This window comes from Xyrauchen texanus, chromosome 17 (assembly GCF_025860055.1).
Source record: "Xyrauchen texanus isolate HMW12.3.18 chromosome 17, RBS_HiC_50CHRs, whole genome shotgun sequence".
Lineage (NCBI taxonomy): Eukaryota > Metazoa > Chordata > Actinopteri > Cypriniformes > Catostomidae > Xyrauchen > Xyrauchen texanus.
Window position 1 is genome coordinate 19867475 of NC_068292.1, and position 20452 is coordinate 19887926.

The 20452-nt window shown below is 37.1% G+C and overlaps 1 protein-coding gene across 4 annotated transcripts in view; it reads right to left on the reverse strand.

Moving 5' to 3' along the window:
• Positions 1–20452, reverse strand: part of LOC127657905 (DEP domain-containing mTOR-interacting protein-like) — a 39138-nt gene that overhangs the window by 14703 nt on the left and 3983 nt on the right. For 2 of the 4 annotated variants that reach the window (XM_052146884.1, XM_052146882.1), the window contains 5 exons: positions 16477–16655; positions 16088–16211; positions 8220–8398; positions 3794–3976; positions 2162–2299 (listed from right to left, as the gene is read on the reverse strand). In XM_052146884.1, the coding sequence (XP_052002844.1) occupies positions 2162–2299; positions 3794–3976; positions 8220–8398; positions 16088–16211; positions 16477–16655 (803 nt within the window). Of the gene's footprint in view, positions 1–754; positions 899–2161; positions 2300–3793; positions 3977–8219; positions 8399–16087; positions 16212–16476; positions 16656–20452 lie in introns of all 4 variants that reach the window. The other 2 variants (XR_007972334.1, XM_052146885.1) reach the window with 2 other exon arrangements.

Sequence of the window (20452 nt, forward strand, 5' to 3'; positions counted from 1 at the left end):
GTAATGTAAAATTTGATATATTTTTCATACATTGTAAAATGTTGTAAAAAGTGCAATTGTTACCTTAAGGATTTATTTCTACCTGACCTAACCCTTAAAAATAGGTTTTGTTGGTCTAGGCTAATATGTTCAGGTTGATTCAGTCATAGTAGATAATATTTTTGACTTATGTCAAAATATTCCACTCTAGGTCGATCCAGTTATGCTTTGCAGACACCGTAGTGAACTGTAGCTGTCATATATATGAATTCACTGTCTCAGAGCTGAGTGTGGTTGAATGTGCAGCTAATGAAGTAATTAAATAATTTTTAATGAAAAACTATTAAATCTACACTGAAATGTGAGGGGAAACAACTGCAATTATTTAACAAAAAAAAATAAGAAAAATCTAAATCTATCAAAGGTAGCCAGTATAATCTAACATAAAGACCGGCCAATAACTGAATATGCATTTTAGCATAGAGTATTTATTGTGCTATGATATCTTGTACATCATTTACAGCTACTTTTGTATTTGTTTTGATTTTATAGTTAAAAGGCAATATTTTTCAGATTGATAATTTATTTAATTTAACTAACTGAATGAAAGTGTTTCACATACTGTATATAGACAAGATATTTTTTTAATTACCTACATGGAGATAAAATGCCATATTCCAGGGAGCAAATATTGCCCAAAAAAAATTCTGCTAATTCTGCTTCACAAACACTGAGAGGGGCATACATATAATAATAATAATAATTTGAGAGTTACCATGGAAAATCTCTGTCAGGAGGTGAAGAAGTTCATGGGAAATAAATGGCTGACACCTCTTGGAATCACTGTCAACAGGCACAAATACAGTGGAGCGAGGCCAAGTGGAACAGAGAGAGAACTAGCTGATGTGGTTTTTATGGCCTGAAAGCACACATACATACAACCTTCTGACCCTCCCACAAAGCTCTGCAGAAACAAACCATGCGTTTACTGTAACTGAACACATATTTAAGACTCTCTACACAGCATGTTCTGTGAAACAAACAGTGATACGTTGTAAACAAATCTTCAAGAAAGCTATAACACTCTCCCTTGCGTTTCATCATTGTGCAATCATAAGAGCTTGGGTATCTGTATGAACAGCATTTGGTTTTTGACTGTTTTTTTATTTTTTATCCCCTTTTCTCCCAATTTGGAATGGGTGAAATTTTGTACCCTCTTAGTAGGTCCTCGTGGTGGCGCGGTTACTCACCTCAATCCGTGTGGTGGAGGACATGTCTCAGTTGCCTCCTCTTCTGAGACAGTCAATCCGTGCATCTTATCACGTGGCTCATTGTGCATGACACCGCGGAGACTCCGCATGTGGAGGCTCATGCTACTCTCCGCAATCCATGCACAACTTACCATGCACCCCATTGAGAGCGAGAACCACTAATCCCTACCACAAGGAGGTTACCCCATGTGACTCTACCCTCCCCTCAAAGTGGGGCCAGATATTTGTACCATAAAAAGTGTCAGAGCAGAGAGAGGGTGTAAATAGAAACTAAAGCTTATGCTGGCTGGCAAACCGATGTAAAAGTGGAGGTTAAGAAAAAGCTAAAGAAAAGGGAAATCAAAATGAACCCTATTTGCTGTCTGGCCTTATTGTGCACGTTATTATTAAGATAATTTTTTATTTTATTATTATATTCAAATCAGTTCAGTCATGAAATGGGGAAAGATTATATATTTTTTGACATGTAATTTGTTAACCAATCGGCTTGCACTCTCCATGGTGCAAACTGATAGGTCCTTTGACATGAAATCTGTTAGCCAATCAACTTGAATACTCCCTTTATCTAACATTTGCAAGTAAACTGGTCTCACTGTAGCGCTCTACAAGAGTTTTCACCCTGCAACCCTCCTCCTCCCCTGAACCACTTGTCTATATCTGCTTCAAGTGAGATTTTATATATGTTGAATTGTGCAGCAGCAACATGTCTTGCATGCTCAACACAGCATGTCTTTGTATGTTTTTAGCTCTAGCATTTGTAGCGTAAGCAGGTTTAGTCTGACAAGACCTACTAACTTTTCATATCCATTATAATACTTTTAAATTTATTCCCAGAGTTGTCTAGACTGAAATGCAATCATTTTCTCCATCTTTGAGTTTTTTTAAATTGAGTTTTTTTAAACTTTTCTTACCAGACTTGGGGTTGCAGATCACAGGGGGGCTGCATATAAGTGTGGGACTGCTGCTATAGTAACCATTGCTGCCACAACTACTGCTCATACTGCTCCGCCTTACTGCTGACACCACCTTTATCTCTTTAGAGGGGCTTACTGGGGGGAAGAGAGAGAGCGAGAGAGTGAGAGATATAGGGTTATAGACATTTGGATATGGAAGTAAGAAATCTAGAAACCTAGTATGTATAGATATTGATCAACATTTTAACTTCTGTGATAGCACATATGGACCTGAGATTCCATCAAGGGGGTGAGAGTCAGGACCCAAATACAGAGGAAAACAATCAATAGGATTTATTAAAAACAAAAGGTTCCTTTTTAAACAAAGCAAAGCCCAGGCAAGTTTCTCCACCAACACAGGCAGAGTCCAAGGAATCCTCCTCCAAGGGAACTGGGTCAACAATATCTGGCAAAGGCGCACTAGAATGTAACCACACTTCTAGAGATAGGCAACCAACAACAAACAAGAGATCTCCAACTCGAAACAACACAATAACAAGACAGCAAACATTAAACATCACATTGGTCTCCTTCAAACAATGCAGCAAAACACACAACAGAATAACAATGATCCAGCATCTGACATGACACACAACGGGATTTAAAAAAGCGAGGAAACAAACAAGAGGCAGGTGCCACTCGCAGCTGAAGGCAGTAATGATCAGCGTTCCCATGGAAATAATCAGGGTTCCCAGGGAAATGCTGATTCAGCATGCTAGCGACACCTGAAACACATAAGGGCAAAACGTAAACATGCTTTGACAAAAACAGACAGGGAACGTTGATGCCACAGGCCTCATTAGACAAAAACCAACCTAACAGGTTGACAGCACCATGACATCACCAGAGAGTGCATGGCGGTAACATGCGCACGACGGTAACATGTGCATGACGTCCCCAAACAACCGGACCCGTGTGCTCACACAAAGGGAGTACAAAATACACAGAGGCAGGCCAATACAGCCATGGTCCCTTCAGGCAGAACCCCAACCTTACAAGGTTACCAAACAGATTCATATTCAATATGTGCATTTCGTTGATATCTATTTATTTATTTTTTTTATTTTTACAGATAGTTATTATTATATTTACTAATTATATGTCAACAATAATATTATATAATATTTATTAATAATTCATATTTCTTTAATATTTAATAGTTATTAACATTTTATATGTATTAATTGCTTTCCAGATTATGTATTATTTTCTTTTAGTGCTTACTCTGCATCTTACTACAATATAGAAGTAAATTTTTGAGGTCACCCAAACTCCACTAACATGTAAGCATAATATTTTTCAGCATCAACAGAAAAATAATCTGCATGCTATTATGTCCATATATTTATAGTCCATCTATGACCATATATGAGCTAAATTATGTCCACTAAATCAATTGAGATAAATTTCACAAAATACTTTCTCAATGCAGTATAAATACTTTCACTTTCACCAGCAATGTAACTGCAGACTACTGAAAATCACAGTATGATCACAACATTTATTCTACATAAAATATCTCACACCTTGGGTTAACCTAACTTATTTGTATATTCATTCTCTGGATTTCCTTTATGATTTTGAACTAACCTGAGAGGAAGCTGGTGTTTCCCCCCTCAGAGCCCTGTTTGCGCAGACAGAACGGGCTGTCATGGTTCTCCGGTATGCCATGACAGTGCTCGTTCAAAAGTTCCATTAATCGTCGTCGCCGCCTGAAATTCATCCTGAACTGGTAGAGCAGTCCACCATCTACAAAGTGGTGCTTGTTAGAAACTGAAATGGAAAATAGAGACACATGAGGAGGGGAAAAGATTAGCCTATATGTAATATCAGTTTATAGAAATTCAATGCATCATGAAATTAAAGGAATATTCCGGGATCAATAGAAGTAAAGCTCATTCGACAGCATTTGTGCCATAATGTTGATTACCACAAAAATCTATTTAGACTCGTCCCTCCTTTTCTTTAAAAACAGCAAAAATCTAGGTTACAGTGGAGGTTTTAAAAGCAGAAATTTTAAGCTTATAATTTTATGAAAGCACACATTAATTCTTCTGTTAAGACTCATTAATTATTTGATATTTGAGGTGTAAAGTTGTTTAAATCATAATTTCTACAGTCATTTTAGGCAACGGCGTAAATTTGGCTTGAACACTGGAGGGGGTTACAGTATGAAGAATTCAAAATTTTGATTGATCATGGTATAAATATTGGGGACGTTGTACTTGCTTGTTTTAATCATGGGGGGGGGGTTACCCCCATAGAGACATGGCAACAAAGTTGTGAAATTGGCTATAATGTTACACAGGAAAGGATAGTAAATATTTTATCACAGTAAAATCATGTTTACATGCATATTGTTTATGTCTTGTGGCTATACTTTAGAAACATTGAGTATTTTTACATTTACGGATTTGCCCCCATTCACTTCCATTGTAAGTGCCTCACTGGAACCAAGATTTTTGCTATTTTTTAGTAGGGGCTAGTCAAAATAAAATGTTGTGGTAATCAATAAAAGCCACAAGCTTAACTTGTATTGAACAAGGAATATTCCTTTAAATGAACTGTAAAGCAAATATGTCATTAGTATATGCCAAATTCTAAAAATGAATGACAAAACAAAACATATTAATATCAATTGTATGGATTGTACCTTCAAAGTATTTGTTTTGTTTTTTATCTAGAATCAGGAGAACCTTATTTACCAAAGACTAAGGGTGTGAGACATGCGATGTTTATGGATCTCAGAATTCCACCCAATAATCTTTCACAGGAGTCATATATCAGTCTTTAACTCCCTTCTTGCGTAATATCCCATGACTCATCTATGTGCTTAGGAGTTGTAACAACAGCATTACATTTTTTATTACCATGTTCAGTGCTTTACTATCTACTCTCTTATAATGCCTCTAATCACAGAACCGTCACTTTAGTTTCAGAAATATTCAGAATGAGCCAACTTGAACATTCACTGTGCATATTTTCCTTTCCTTTGCTACCAACACCCAAAACAATTTCCAGGCCTGTCTTGAAAACTGTAGATTTCTACATTTGAAACATGTGAAATCAAACAGCATATGGTATGGGCAGTAAAGCACCATGCATGCATATGTTTTGTTGTCAAAATGAATGCAGATGAATACTGTATTTGTGGGAGAGAGCTGGGCTTTCTCTCTTGGGTTATTTTGTGGGTGGACAGCTCAACACAATATTACTACACAGCTAGCCTTGTAGAGCCAAACTTTTGACATTTGTCAGAAATTCTGCTCCACTTTATTGGCCAAGAATGGAACAATTACACAAGAAGGTGTTGCATGCTGGATCAGGTACCTTCCATGTCAGGCAGTCTAGAAAGTTGAAAGTTCTTGGCCAGAATAAGCTGCTATGTGGCCCAAACTTTACACTGCAGTTCAAAAGTCTGGCAATTCCTGGCCTAATCATAGTATAGACCTTGTGCTCTCACTTTCTAAACTAAACTCTCCACTCACTGTGTACTTTAGGCCCACTGAACAAACCCCCCACACCCTGAGCTGTGCACACACTGGCACCTTCAACCCACAAGCAAAAGCAGGAAAAGCAGAGATCTTGCTTTCTGGTTCTGGTGAATGTTGCCATGTTACTCTGTCTCCACCCTCACACAGGGGAGTGAGTTCAAATGCTTGTGTGAGCAGCATGGTCACCCTTTCTCATGCTTGTTCATCATACAACTGTACAGAGCAACCACAGATTTGCATGTGATTCTCAACACAATGCAGAGCAATTCAAAATTAAGATAAACACATTAAATGCAACTGTGTGTGAGGGGGCCTCATTGCAGAGAGCTAAAGACTAAGAAAGTACAGAAAAGACAGAATAGCAGAAAAAGCAACTCTTCCCTCTTTTCATCCATCATACATCCTTTGCCCTACCACCTGTGGGCAAAGAATATAGAATCACCTCTTTTATCACTGATCTGCTGGTTTAAAACCTGTCATGACTTATCTGTGTATGTATGTTACTGTGTTGATTGATTGTAATAACAATGCAAATACAGGATGTCAGCTAAATTCATGTCAGGGCACAGAGATTTGTTTGGTTATGGTGTGGTTTTGTGCATTTCTATGTAATATTTACAGTTTTACAAGCCTTTGGATATGATACATATTTCAGAGTTCAGTTACAAGGTAGGCTCACCCAAAAATGAAAATCCTCTCATGATTTACTTACCTTTAAGCCATCTAAGATGTGTATGAATTTCATTCTTCAGCAGAAGTGAGGATTTTTATAAGCAGATTTCAGCTCAGTTTGTCCATACAATGCATGTGATGGGTGCCATCAGGCTGCTGGCTATTTGACGTTCCAAAAGGCATATTTAGGCAGCATATAAGTAATGCACATGACTCAAGTCAATCAATTAATGTCTTCTGAAGCAAATCCATAGGTTTGTGTAAAAAATATATTGATAATTAAAACTTTATTAACTTAAAATAAATTGCTTCCTGACAGCAGTTGACGCATTAGTAATGCAAGCGCAATGGCGCATTCACACGAGAAGTTGGAAGCGTCCACTTTGTACACGACAGAAGAACGAACGCCACGTGAGAGTTAGGTCACTTCAAACAGCAATACAGCACTGAGCGGAAGCACTGAGCGGAAGCTTCATAAGGACATGAATTGATTGACTTGAGTCATGTGGATTACTTTTATGTTGCCTAAATATGCCTTTTGGACCATCAAACAGCCAGCAGCATGATGGCACCCATTACATACATTGTATGGACAAACAGCTGAAATCTGCTTGTAAAAATCTTCATTCTGTTCTGCTGAAGAAGGAAAGTCATATACATTTTGAATGGCTTAAAGGTAAGTAAATCATGAGAGAATTTTCAGTTTTGGGTGAACGAACCATATAAGCAAGAACGTATTCATTTAAGGGTAAAAATGAGCATCATGTTGGTGGTGGTGAGATAAAAGAAGTTATTAAGTTCTACTATGAAAGTACTGTGAAACTATATGAAATGTAATAATGTATGACAGGGCTTGTTCTGTGTGTATGTTGTACAAAGTAAGGCTATAAATAAGTAAACTATGACTTCTTGATAAATTCATTTGTGAAATTACTGTTATAATTAAAGGATATATTATTGTTATTATTATGTATTGAATATACTTGTAAAGTATTGTTAAATTACTGAAAGTATTGTTTATTTTAAGAGATGACACCAGAGATCAAGCCACAATTAAAATTATTTGCTACAATGCGCATTAATATTTAATGCAAATGCACTGAGTTTAGTGAAATAGAGAATATACACCAGACAGCACTATTATATTAATCAGCTGACTGAGCCAATAAGCAAGGTCAGAGCCTAAGATGCCTGCAGCAGATTACTCACAGTAAGCAGAAATCAGACAGGAAAGTTGCTGTCAAACAAACACACTATATCTTTTCACAGACCCTTATTGTGCTTGTATGCATGTGACTGTTTGTGTGTGAATAAAGGTTTTAAGACTTTCTATGGTTGTCACTGTGTATAGGAGTGTTCTGTCCTGTATTTGAGCATATGTCTATGATGCATGTGAATCCTTTTGTGTATGTGTAGTAGTGTGTCACACTGGACAGTAAGAGGCCCAGTTTTACTGTTGCCAGGTCAGAGGTATGTCCATCTGTTGCTGACCATCAAAGAGTCTCTTCATTTCTTGGGTTACAGTTCTGGCACGGCCATCCTTTAAACATTCACTCCAGTAACACAGAGGCATGACCCAACAATCCTTCTTCTTATATTATATATAATGTATGACTTAATCCTGTACATTTTATTTGTATGTATGATGATGCAATTCAATTGCAAATGTTCTAGTTTGTCTGTCTGTCTGTCTGTCTATCTATCTGCTGTCTGTCTGTCTGTCTATCTGTAAACTAAATCGCTAAAATGAGCATCACAAAGCACATTATACATTAAACACTTATAAACATCACTTGTATAGTAAGTTGTGCAACTGCAGCTTTAGGACTGGATATTGCCCATATGCTCACCATGCTGTATAATGCAATGCTCCAGCAGTCTGCGTCCCAACTGCTCAGCCTCCTCCCTGATGGCCATTTCACCCTCCAGCAACAGCCAGTCTATAAACTCTGAGGCCACCAGTGTCCGCTCATAGGTCACTCCCTCCTCTTCACGGCTTTGCAGCAGGGTATTTTCAGTGTTCATCAACCTGAGGAGTGAGAGAGTATGTTTATTAACTTGTGTAACTCATCTCACATATAATGTACACGGTTCCCATATGCTTTTTGACCAATTCATTTCCATGACTTTTTCTTGACCTTTTCAGATGTAAAGGCCCAAACATACTTACTCTACGCAAGTACGTGAACTAAGACGCATCTTGCTACGCAAGTTCAATTTCACGAGTTGCTCTGTTGTGAAATGTGTCAGAGCGAAATTCATAACCTAATGTATGTATACGTCTGCTACAGCAGATTTTCTTTGTTCAGTCAACAACTGTCATGGTGGAGCAGCAATTTGAGGAGAGTGTTGCCGAACAAATATGTTTGGGCCCTTAGTGATTTCTGGAATAAATTTTTCTAAAATAATTTTGATTCAGGCTGATTTGCCAGTGAATCATCCAGACCGATTTGTGAACCATTTTGAGTGATTCATTGAAAAGAGCAGACTCAAAAGAATGATTTGCTCACAAGTTTTACTCTACCTGAGAGCAGGGCCATAACCACAATAGAGCATATAAGGCAGGACTCAAATATAAGAACTAGACTGGACTACTGTAAAGCTCTCATTGCAGGCCTTCCTGCATGTTCAATTAAGACTTCTCCAAATTATCCACAATGCAGCAGCACGTCTGGTCTTTAATGAACCTAAGAGAGCACATGTTACACCACTCTTTGTCTCTCTCCACTGGCTGCCGGTTCATGCACGTACTAAATTCAAGGCCCTGATGCTGGTATACAGAACAGTCACTGGGTCTGCTCCAGCATACCTAAAAACATTTATGCAGAGCTACGTTCCCACCAGAAGCCTGCGGTTGGCTAAGGAACGTCGCCTTGTCGTACCAAAACAAAAAGGCACCAAAACACTTTCCCAGACTTTCAGTTTCATCATACCACGTTGGTGGAATGACCTTCCCAACTCAATCCGTGAAGCTGACTCACTCTCTATCTTCAAAAAATGGCTAAAAACACATCTTTTCCAAAAGCACTTAACCGGTCACAAAAAAAATAAAATATTTACAATTGTTGTTGCACTTAGCAATTGTTTTGTATACTATTCTGATGATAGTGAAACTTTGTAGTAATGGCACTTTTCCTACCACTGTCTCCTTAAGATGATTCGCTTATGTTTTCCTCTTTTGTAAGTCACTTTGGATAAAAGCATCTGCCAAATGCATAAATGTAAATGTAAATAAGAAGCTGAGCGGGAACCTCGCGGATTATTCCAGCACCACGCATCAGCATGTGGTTAAGGTTAAGAGTGTTTGTGTCATGTAACATTAATGAAAACATGCAATATTTGCCCACTATTTTATGATTGAAATGTTGTACAGACCGACAGTTATTTCCAATGGTGCAAACGATTCACCATTTGGCAAAATTGGCCAATTTTAATAAAAAATATGTCATGTACAGAACGTGATTCATATGTCATTCATTATTTTGAATGTGAAAACATTAACAGAGCCGTTTTCAGCATAAAATGCTTAAGACAAAGAGCAAATGTGTGTATATTGTAAAGGAATTGAATGAATGTGGTTATCTGGTAAGTTTCTGAAGTACCTAGAAAATTCACTTGATATTGTCTTAGAACATTATTTTTAAAAGGAAGTAGAGTGTTTTCACCCTCAGAACACGGTAAGACCTGTGACTTTAATTGAGTTTTTAGGTTGTGGCAAGAACAGTGTCACATATTTTAAATACAAATGTTATTAGGTAATAATTTAAAATCGATTTAAGATTTTCTAAATAATTTCTGTCTTATTTCTTTAATGAATTCTGAATTTTGAACAGCATCTCTTAAGAGTCTTTGTGGCTCAAGCTTTATTTTGAGCTTGAGCCACATGTTAAAGTAGTTCACCTAAAAATGGAAAATGTTCTTTTACTCACTCATTTATTCACACTTGTGTTTTTCGAAAACCCATATGTATGCATAAAAATAAGATATTTTAAGCAGCTCTATTCCATAGAAGAACAGTTTATAGTGAGCAGGAGCTGTCAAGCGTCATAAAGGACAAATACTATAAAGCACTATTACTTTTGTTCTCTATCACTTTAGCTCAATTCTCAAACGTAAATTATTTTTAGACTTCAAATCTCTGAACAATTAGTTTCTTGGTCACACCAGATTTGAATTTCTTATTCATTTAAGCAAATTATATGTGTTTTGGCACATGTGTTCAAAAGAGTAAGTACACTTGTCTACAATTTGCATAATTACTAAATGTCTTTCTGATCAAAACTGATAAATTGATTCTCAGTGAAATTGTCATACTTTTCACATCTTCTAAACATTCTTTCATCATATGAGCCATCATATGCAAAATGATCTATTCAATTATCAAAATCTGTCAGACATAAATTCCATAAATATCTATGACATGGAATGTTTGTGAAGTCTGCTAACTCTCTGGCCAGACCAACAAGAAGTTTGAAACTTGTAGTGGTACGTAATGTGAGGAGGTACAATTTATTGTTTTTTACAGAACTACCACAGGTTTTTTTCATTGTTTTTTTGTAATTTTGTGCCAATTTTCTGTTAACTATTTATGACTTTACATATAAGAAATGTGCATATCTTTTTTCTGCATACTACGGTATTGTACAGTATAGTTTTTTCCCAGTAATATTTTACCTACTATTGAAATCGGTATCTAAAAAGGTCAGTGTGATACACAACAGCATTCAGCTAGACAAAACTGACATTCTTGTACAGTACAGTAAGCAGTCAGTATCAACAAAATAGTAGAACAAAAATTAAATGTGTATATAACAAACATTTCCAGGCTTGACTGCCATGGTGAAAAACATCTAAACATTTTGATCACGATAACAAAAAAACTTTTCATTTTGGTGGCATTGGCCAATTTACTGACACACTAACTAGGTTTTGAAGCATGAATTAAATGTTTTATATGAGTTACTACATTTTGCAGACATGCAATAGAGTTGTGATGTCCTGTAAAACACATGTGTTGTATGGACTTCTTTTATAGTATAATTTTTTTCTTTTGACCTTCACAGTAGTGGTCAATATGAACTGGTTTTGTATAGAAAAAAGAAGCTTTCGGGTTCTCGAAGAAAAGATTGTATTAAGATTCTACTGGGGAAAAAATACAACGAGGAACAACTTGATGACAGTAAATAATTTTGTGTATTTTCTTTTTCTAGCCAGCTTACACAGTCATGTCATTTTATAGATACATCAGTGATGAATAGAAATTCAAATTATTTTCATCTTTTCTTTGATACAGCACAAAAAAGAAAGAAAAGATGACTAAAACAGGCAAAAAGCTAGCAATTTGCCTGTTTTAGTCATCTTGTAGACAGTCCACATTGTGGACAGTGGTAGTCTTGTACTGTGTCCTTCTGTGTGAAGTCTTTTAAAATCAAAAATTATAACATTTTGGGCCTTTATCACATTTAAAGCCTTTATTCAGAAAATGATTGCATTCAGAGCCTTTACTATTTTAAAGGACCAAAGAGGACAATTATATTTGTGACTCAACACCTGTGAACCACCACCCAAAATGGTTTGGAATTGTAACGTTCAAAAATTGGCTCCCATTCACTTCCATTGTAAGTGCCTCGCCAATCTTTACTTTTTTGTTTAAGCAAAGGACAACGATTCAAAATAAACTTTTGTGGTAATAAACATAATGCCAGAAATGCTATTGATTGAGCTTAACTTGTATTGAACCCGGAACATTCCTTTAAGGCCAGGAGAGTGAGGTTTACACACTACACAGTTATGGCTACCGTTACACTCACCCACCTAAACCTCACTCCCATTCGGGTCATGGCACCAGTGTCACCAGTCCTACTCGACGCGCTCCAAGCAGGATTTGAACTGCCGATCCCTGGTATGGGAGTCGGACATGCTAACAAGGAGGCTATAAAGCCATAGCTGTAGCCTCGGTCGCTAATGCATCTCTTCAGGCCAGGAGAGTGAGGTTTACACACTGCACAGCTATCACAGACCAGCTGGCTACAGTTACACAAGCAAATCCACATGTGTAACGGTAGCCATATCACCCTGCAGCTCTCGCCTGGTTGCCCAGTGAAGCTAAGCAGGGTTGAGCCTGGCAAGTACCTGGCTGAATGACCTTGTGTTAATGTTAATGAGGCCAGCAGGGGGTGCTCACCCTGTGGTCTGTGTGGGTCCACATGCCCCAGTATAGTGGCGGGGACACTGACATCCTTTGGATGAGACATTAAACCGTGGTCCTGACTCTCTGTGATCATTAAAAATCCCAGAACACTTCTAATAAAGAGTAGGGGTATAACCCTGGTGTCCTGGCCAAATTCACTCATTGGCCCTTTTCAATCATGGCCTCCTAATAATCCCCATCCATGAATTGGCTACATCAATCTACTCTCCTCCTGGTGTTTGGTGAGCATACAGGCACACAGTGGCTGCCGTCGAATCATTCAGGTGGATGCTGCATACTGGTGGTGGTGGTTGGGGAGATGCCCCCGCTATTATTAAAATTGGGATTTGGTGCAGGTGGCATTAGTAGGTTCTAATCGTTCAGCGCAAACTGAACGATTAGAAATGTCGGTTTTGAATTTTTTTTTTTTCAATTTCTCTGTATGTATCCTTGAACAGGATTCATTCAAGCAGTCAAACCACAAAAAACTTGTTACAGAAAATACATTGCGAAGGCTATATGAATAATACATATGAACAATATATTATCCGGCAATGGCTAGAGTAAATAATCTATGTACTTTGATAATGACTTGGGTTGAATTAATGGAAAACTTTGCAAGTAGCACTCTGTAACGCTGAAGCCTCCGGAGTCGTAGCTGGGCACCGAAGACAGATGCAGAGTTTCTAATATTTTGTTTCAAATTATTGTTTCTAATTTTGGAATGCATCATGCCGTCCACGTGATGTGACCCTGCTGCACACATTTTACCAACATTTTGTTGAGAAATATGTTTGAAGACACAAAGAATATAGTGCAACGTGTCGCACTATTTATGTCTGAAAAAAAAATGCATATACCGTATAAAGTGATAATCATCAGAGAAATGTTCTAATTATTGATGTGTGAGAAAGGTCTCGATACCAAGCCTACTGAACACGATGTGTAAATCTTTGAGTAACCAAAGTGAACCAAAATGCTAATTAGTTGTTTTAGATATCTCAAAGTTCACCTTTACGACAAAAGGGAACAATCTGAATAGCATCAAAGCAGGAAGCCCTCAAAGCTATCCTCCTATAGAAAAGATCTGTTTGTCCTTTTTTACACTCATGGTTATTGTAACCCAAGTCAAAAGTGCAAATATGCTGAGAACACTGGCATACAACCCTTTTAAAAATCTCTGCTACCCTTAGAAACAAGGAAGGATGTGAACAGGGAGGTAAACAATCCCAACATATGGTTCATAATGGCTAATCACTATTGCTTAGTGATAGGTCACAAAATCTTCTTGTCCATTTTCCTATGTAATTTTTAAGCCGTAGTCAGACTGGATACTCCACTTAAAAATAAATATTTGATAGATTTATGCTCCATCAGCAGGATAGAGCTCTCAGCCTAACCAGTCTCCTATATAGCAAAGTCTGCAAATACTGGCCACAAACACAGATGTGTCCATAGTGACTACATAAAAGCACACTGGTGGTTTGCGTGACAGATGTCTCCCACTGGATTTCGTTTTCCTGTTATGCAAGAGCACAGCGGCCAATAGAGGAACGTCTAAAGCACAGCAGGTCAGAGAGACAGCATGCTGCTACCTCAGTCTCACGCTGTTCTTAATCGCAGAGCAAACACAAGACAGCAGACAGAACACAACTGCTCTGGCCTTGTGAGCAATATCAAGATGGGTAAACTATGGCCTTATTTCCACAGTTTACTACGCTAGCAGAAAATATTTCAATAAGCTAAGGCCATTTTAGTTAAAGACAAAATTATAGAATTTTGCAAAAAGATATTTAAAAGAGTGGTTGTATCAGCAGTCAAATGTTATGGCTAAATAAGAATATGAATGTATTAGTGCTTTAAATGATGGTAGGACCTCCTTGACCAGGCTCTAATGAAAATCACTGTTATATAAATCTGTCCTACTCTGCAGGAGTTGAGCAAGGTTCTCTAGGACTAAGGTCCCCAACACATGTCACTTTATTACATTTGTCCATCCAAAAGAATCTAAGAACTGTAGAAAGCTTAGCTTCAATGAAACTATTACTTTAAATGTTGGGTTGTTAGTAACAGTGTGAGACATGTTTGAAACAGCCTGAAATTTAATTGGGCTTGGAGCAAAAATGTCACTTAAAAATGCCCCCAAAATTCAACGTGTGGGGGCAAGAAATGCCCTCGTCATGAATTCTTCTGTTTTTTATTTTTAACATCTCATATACAGTAGTTCTTAATATTCCATTATAGCCAAAGTTATACTATTTTAAAACCAATTGTGACTGTTTATAAGCAAGCTCTTAAGGTTTTACATAAAAAGCCAAATAGTTTTTCATTACTGTAATGTTTTAACTAAGCATTCTTTTTTGAGCTGGGAACATTTGATTAAATTTGCTGACTTGGTACTTGTTTTTAAGATTTTAAATGGTTTCGCTCCAAGAGTTTTTAATGTTTATATATATAAATATATATATCAAATAACAGGACGGTACACAAGAACGGGTATAAGGGTGATTGTAATATACTATTGAGAAGAAGTACTTTGTTCAGTTATCATTTGTTTTTTAGAGGAACCATGAATGGAATAGTCTTGTTGTGTTTTCTCTAGAAAGTTGAAAATGTGGTTGCTGTCTAATAAAAATTGTGAGCATTTGTAGAGATTCTGGTATGATAGTTTTGTATTTGTGTAATTAAAAATTTTGTTTGTTTGTTTTTTATTTGGTTATTATAACCTCAACCTGCCTAGGGACTACAGATGAAATTTAGCCAATTTGGCTAAATCTGGCTCATTTTAGATTTCTTTTGTATTATTAATGTGTATCGTCTCGGATTAAATAAATAAATAAAATAAAATGCATATAATGGGATAAAATTGTAATTGATGTTGATTTAATTCTTAGGGTAATACGTAATAAATTCTCAATCTTTCTATTGAATTTGAATTAATGTATCGATTATATTTGAGCAGCATAAACAGAGACACAATTTGTTTTAAATGGGTAGAAATATATATGCCCTCATAAAGGTAAAAAATGCCTTCTGAAGAAAAACTTCTGACACTTTATACATAAAAATGTATAAAGCTCATTCTGCTATCAAAACATCTGCCTCTCGTCAAATTGAAACCAGTGCAGAAACATTTAATACATTCTTAAAATCCACTAAAAGTAACCATATTTTAATTTCCAAAACTCTCTAAAGACTGAGTGTGGTTTGTGTGGATCTACATGAACAGGCAACAACTTGCAGGTAAAGCAGCTTCTTTTAAATGGATCCAGCTGGAACACAGCACATTCGGTCTGCTGTGTTTCTATAGATACAGCCCATTTACCAGACAGCTTCCAAATGTTAAGAATCAATATGTACAGACTTGTGTCACACATAAAAACCAACACAAGAACATCCTGTTTTTGAGGCAAATATCAGTGTAGAGGCAAAACTCTTCCACAAAACTAACTCTTTTATTCATCAACAGTATCTACTTCTACTTCAATAATGAATAAGAAAAATTTCAATGAAGCATAAAATGCTTACTTCTCATATATTCGTTGACCTCTCATAAAAACTTTGGCTTCACTGTCCAGAGGAAATGTTCCATCATCCTTCCTAAAACGATAGAACAGCTTCATATCTTTGAACTCCTTGTGCTCATCACAAACTGTGAGGACAAACAAATTCAAAAAGGTACTTTGTAGTTAAGTGCAGCTGAAAAGTGAACAATACATTGCATGACATACAAAGCTACAAAGCAACAAGTGTACCAAGCTAGGGCTAAAGAGTAGCGACATACTCTAACCCAAATTTAAAAATGCTGATATCATTTACTCACCCTCATGTTTTTCCAAATGAGTAAACGATTACAGAATTGTATTTCTGGATGAACTTTACCTATTAATATTGTAGCACACAAAAGACAAACCCACCATGGTGAATGATGCTCTGGTCAAGGAGTTTCTGCATGATCTTGATGGCAGTGTCCCTGTCAGATGTTTCTTTGTGCTCAATAAGCCAATCAATAATCTCCTTTGCTACAAAGCAATTTGGGTAGGTGCGGAGATGATGCCTCCTGTCTTTAATCACCTTACTTTCATGGAGCCGCAGGCTGGAAAAAAACAGAACATCAGACTATGAGCCACCTTCTCACCTGTTTTGGAGTTAATTCTGCATTGAGCAAACAAAATTAATTGACAGTCAAACTTCAACAACAAACCTGTAACATCACACCGTTCTTTTTAAAACTGACTTCCATACCAATATTTAGAGAGCTAAAACTTGCCTGGGTTTTTGTGGGTTCTTAAAGGAATAGTTCACCCAAAAATGTTAATTCTCTTATCATTTACACAGACGTGTTTGACTGTTTTCTTCTGTAGAACAAAGATGAAGATTTTTAAAAGAATATTTCAGCTCTGTAGGTCCAAACAATGCAAGTGAATGGTGGCCAGAACTTTGAAGCCTCAAAAAGGATATAAAGTCCACATATAAGTAATCCATAAGACTCCAGTGGTTAAATCCATGTTTTCAGAAGTGATATGATAAGTGTGGATGAGAAACAGATCAATATTGAGGTCCTTATTTACTATAAATTCCCCTCCCTGTCCAGTAGGTCACAATATGCATGACGAATGCAAAAAGCCCAAAACAACAGAAGAATAATGTTCTTCTAAAAATCTTTGTTTGTGTTCAGCAGAAGAAAGAAAGTCAAACATTTATGAGGTGGCTTGAGTATAAGTAGACGATGAGAACATTTTTGGGTGAACTATCCCTTTATAGATCCACCACTCCCTGATTTCCTTAAATATTTGTTCTAAAACAGGGGTTTCTGAAATCATATATATATATATATATATATATATATATATATATATATATATATATAGTGGCCAGCAGTCTTATTTGTTTGTGCCCTCTAATTCAACTGACCTAAAACAAAACAGCAACCTGTACCTAACAAGCAGATTTATATTCCAGGTCACGTATAACCCCAAGGTGTCATTTCTTTACAATAGCCTATGAGAGTTTCAATAAATTTCAAGAGCCAAATTTCAAGTACCAATTTAATTTTGGAATTTAATGTCTTGGAATACTGTAGTGACATCATTGAATTGATTGACCAACAAGGACAATGCATCTATATGAAGTCCTGCACTTAATCCAGGTTGGACTTCAAAGACATTATTCATTAATCTTCCAGTTCTTACAAAATCTTGTTGTTTAAACATTGGCCATTAACACTTACATAGTTTTATCATTTAAACCTTGACTTGCACTATACATTATTAAGTAATGCTGGCATTATATTCATGATGTTAGCTAGAGGGGAACTGGCCCCCACAGTGAGTCTGGTTTCTCCCAAGGTTATTTTTCTCCATTAATCAACATCTTATGGAGTTTTGTGTTCTTTGCCACAGTCGCCTTCGGTTTGCTCACTGGGGTTATAAAAACAATTATAATTTAATTACTTATTTTTATATATACTTCATAATCGTTTTTAATCAAACTACACAATGATGACTCTAAGACATTATAGATATTACAGTTTTATCTTCTGTTAATGCCTGATATTCTGTAAAGCTGCTTTGAAATTATGTGTGTTGTGAAAGGCTTGACATGATTGAATTGTGAAAGACTTGGCATGATTGAATTGAATTAGTCTGACTGCATTCTTTATAGATACATTGTTTGATCTTATGCAATAGTCTTGCTGCGCCCTTCATCTAATCCTTAATGTGAGATTAAGGAATTAATGTCAAGGCCTGAACATTAGTTATTTTCATTGCTTCTCTTAATAGCACAGATATTGCTTCACAAAATCCTCTATAGGTGTTAGCCACAGCAACTCAGACTTTAATTTGTTCAAAATTCACAGAAACTACATTAGTAAACAACAAAAAGTGTCCAAATTGTGTTGGCAAACGTTTCCCTCTCCATAACTGCTAGTAGAACTTTTTATCATATCTTGACCTAACACTAATTTTGGGGATGCAATTTGTCAAATTGTGTTATCAGCAACATGCATTCAAACATCAGATGGCAGTGTAACAAACACTCACATGACTGACTGTGAGTGCTGGCAGTAGCCAGTAAGTCATTCCATTAAAGTGCACTTTGGCACTTTCTGGCACAAACAATAGAGCTATGTGAGGCATGTGGCATGACATTACCATATAATAGCCTGAGCGAAAAGTCAGCTACGCCTGGTGCATTCTCATTTTAACCTGTCTATAAACAGGACTAAACTCTTTTTTGACTACCTACAGCGGATTGGGTAAAGCAAACCTGACAGGGTCTTCTGTCTATGCCTGATTACTGATTATACAAACCTTCAGTAAGTCAGCTGGAACCCTGCAATCACCAGATAAAACTGGTTCACTTTGACCTAAAATAGCAGACCCTGTGGTTCTGATGTTCCAGCACAACTGGGATATCAAATCTTTCTCTCACCAAAAGCTGAGATCAGACCATATGCTGACTTTATACAGATCCTGTATCTTTCTTATGAAGCACATCTGAAACTAATGCACATTCAGGACAGTGTATATGACATTGATTGTCATGTCTAACAGGTGTCCCTAACAAAAAAGGTATGGCAGAGTTATTATGGTACAGTGATGGAATCAGATGGTACTTCCAAGAATACCATTATGCCATGTCTAAAAAAAAAAGGTTTTCATTGTTTGGTGCTTTAAGTAACTTTTTAGTAGTTGGCATGTTAATATACTCTCTCTTGTATTTCTTCTTTATTTAAGTTCGTTTGGTGATATAAAGATAGAAAGCTTATTATTAAAAAAAACAGTATAAGACACAATAAAACAACCTAAATAAGGTAGAAAATAAATAATATTAAATACGGTCACACTTGATCTTCCTTGACATGGGCGTCTCCTGCACGAGACGTTAGGGGTGGATCAATCCTAAAGTATCGATACTTCTGATAATGATGTTGTATGGAGAGGATCGAAACTCAAATAAAAATACTGGCACTAAAGGTTTTTAGAAAACTAGTGATTTTATTATTTCTTTACCAAGAAAAATATTGTGTTTTATAAGACAAAGTAAAAAAATAACTATATAAGCAAATAGTGTAGTAACGACTCGGTTACTAACGTAACCTCGGTTCCCTGAGAGGAGGGAACGAGTATTGCGTAAGTAGCTTACGCTATGGGAAAACTCCGTTTCTCGAGAAATATTGAAGTCTTTATGTAAAACGCATTGCAGCTGCACAGCAGACAGCAATGAGCGAGGCAGTTCGGTCATTGGCTGTGCTGCGGCAACTTGCTCGAACCAATGACGGGGCGACTCTGAACGCGCAACCAATGAGCGCGCTTCGCGCTCGCGTGCTCAGAGCCCGCCAAGATGGGCGTGGCTAAGGCTATATATTAGGCGCCCCGTCATGAGAGTTCTTTAGGTTCAATCGACTGAAGCGACTGACCAAGCACAAGCACGGCAGCTTACGCAATACTCGTTCCCTCCTCTCAGGGAACCGAGGTTACGTTAGTAACCGAGTCGTTCCCTCTCGAGAGGTCTCTCCTATTGCGTAAGTAGCTTACGCTATGGGAACACCATGCAAAACGCCGTGCGTGCTGACTTCAGCTCTATAAAGCCAGAGGCAGATGCCTGAGCCTTAAAGCAAAGTGATTTTTCAACGAGCCGACCAACGGCGAGCTATATAATGGGATAATACAGAGCGCCTTTGCCCCAAGGTGGCCCATGGTGCGGCGTCATTGTAAAAACACAAGCACATATCTTATGTACTGATTTTTCTATTTACTGATATGCATAAAAACCCTCTAAGTCAGTCAGAGACGGACCTTATAAGGGAAGAGATAATGCTCAGCATATACGTACTCCAGTCCATACTACAGTCAGGCTGATAGAATGTTGGAATGCAATGAGGGGACC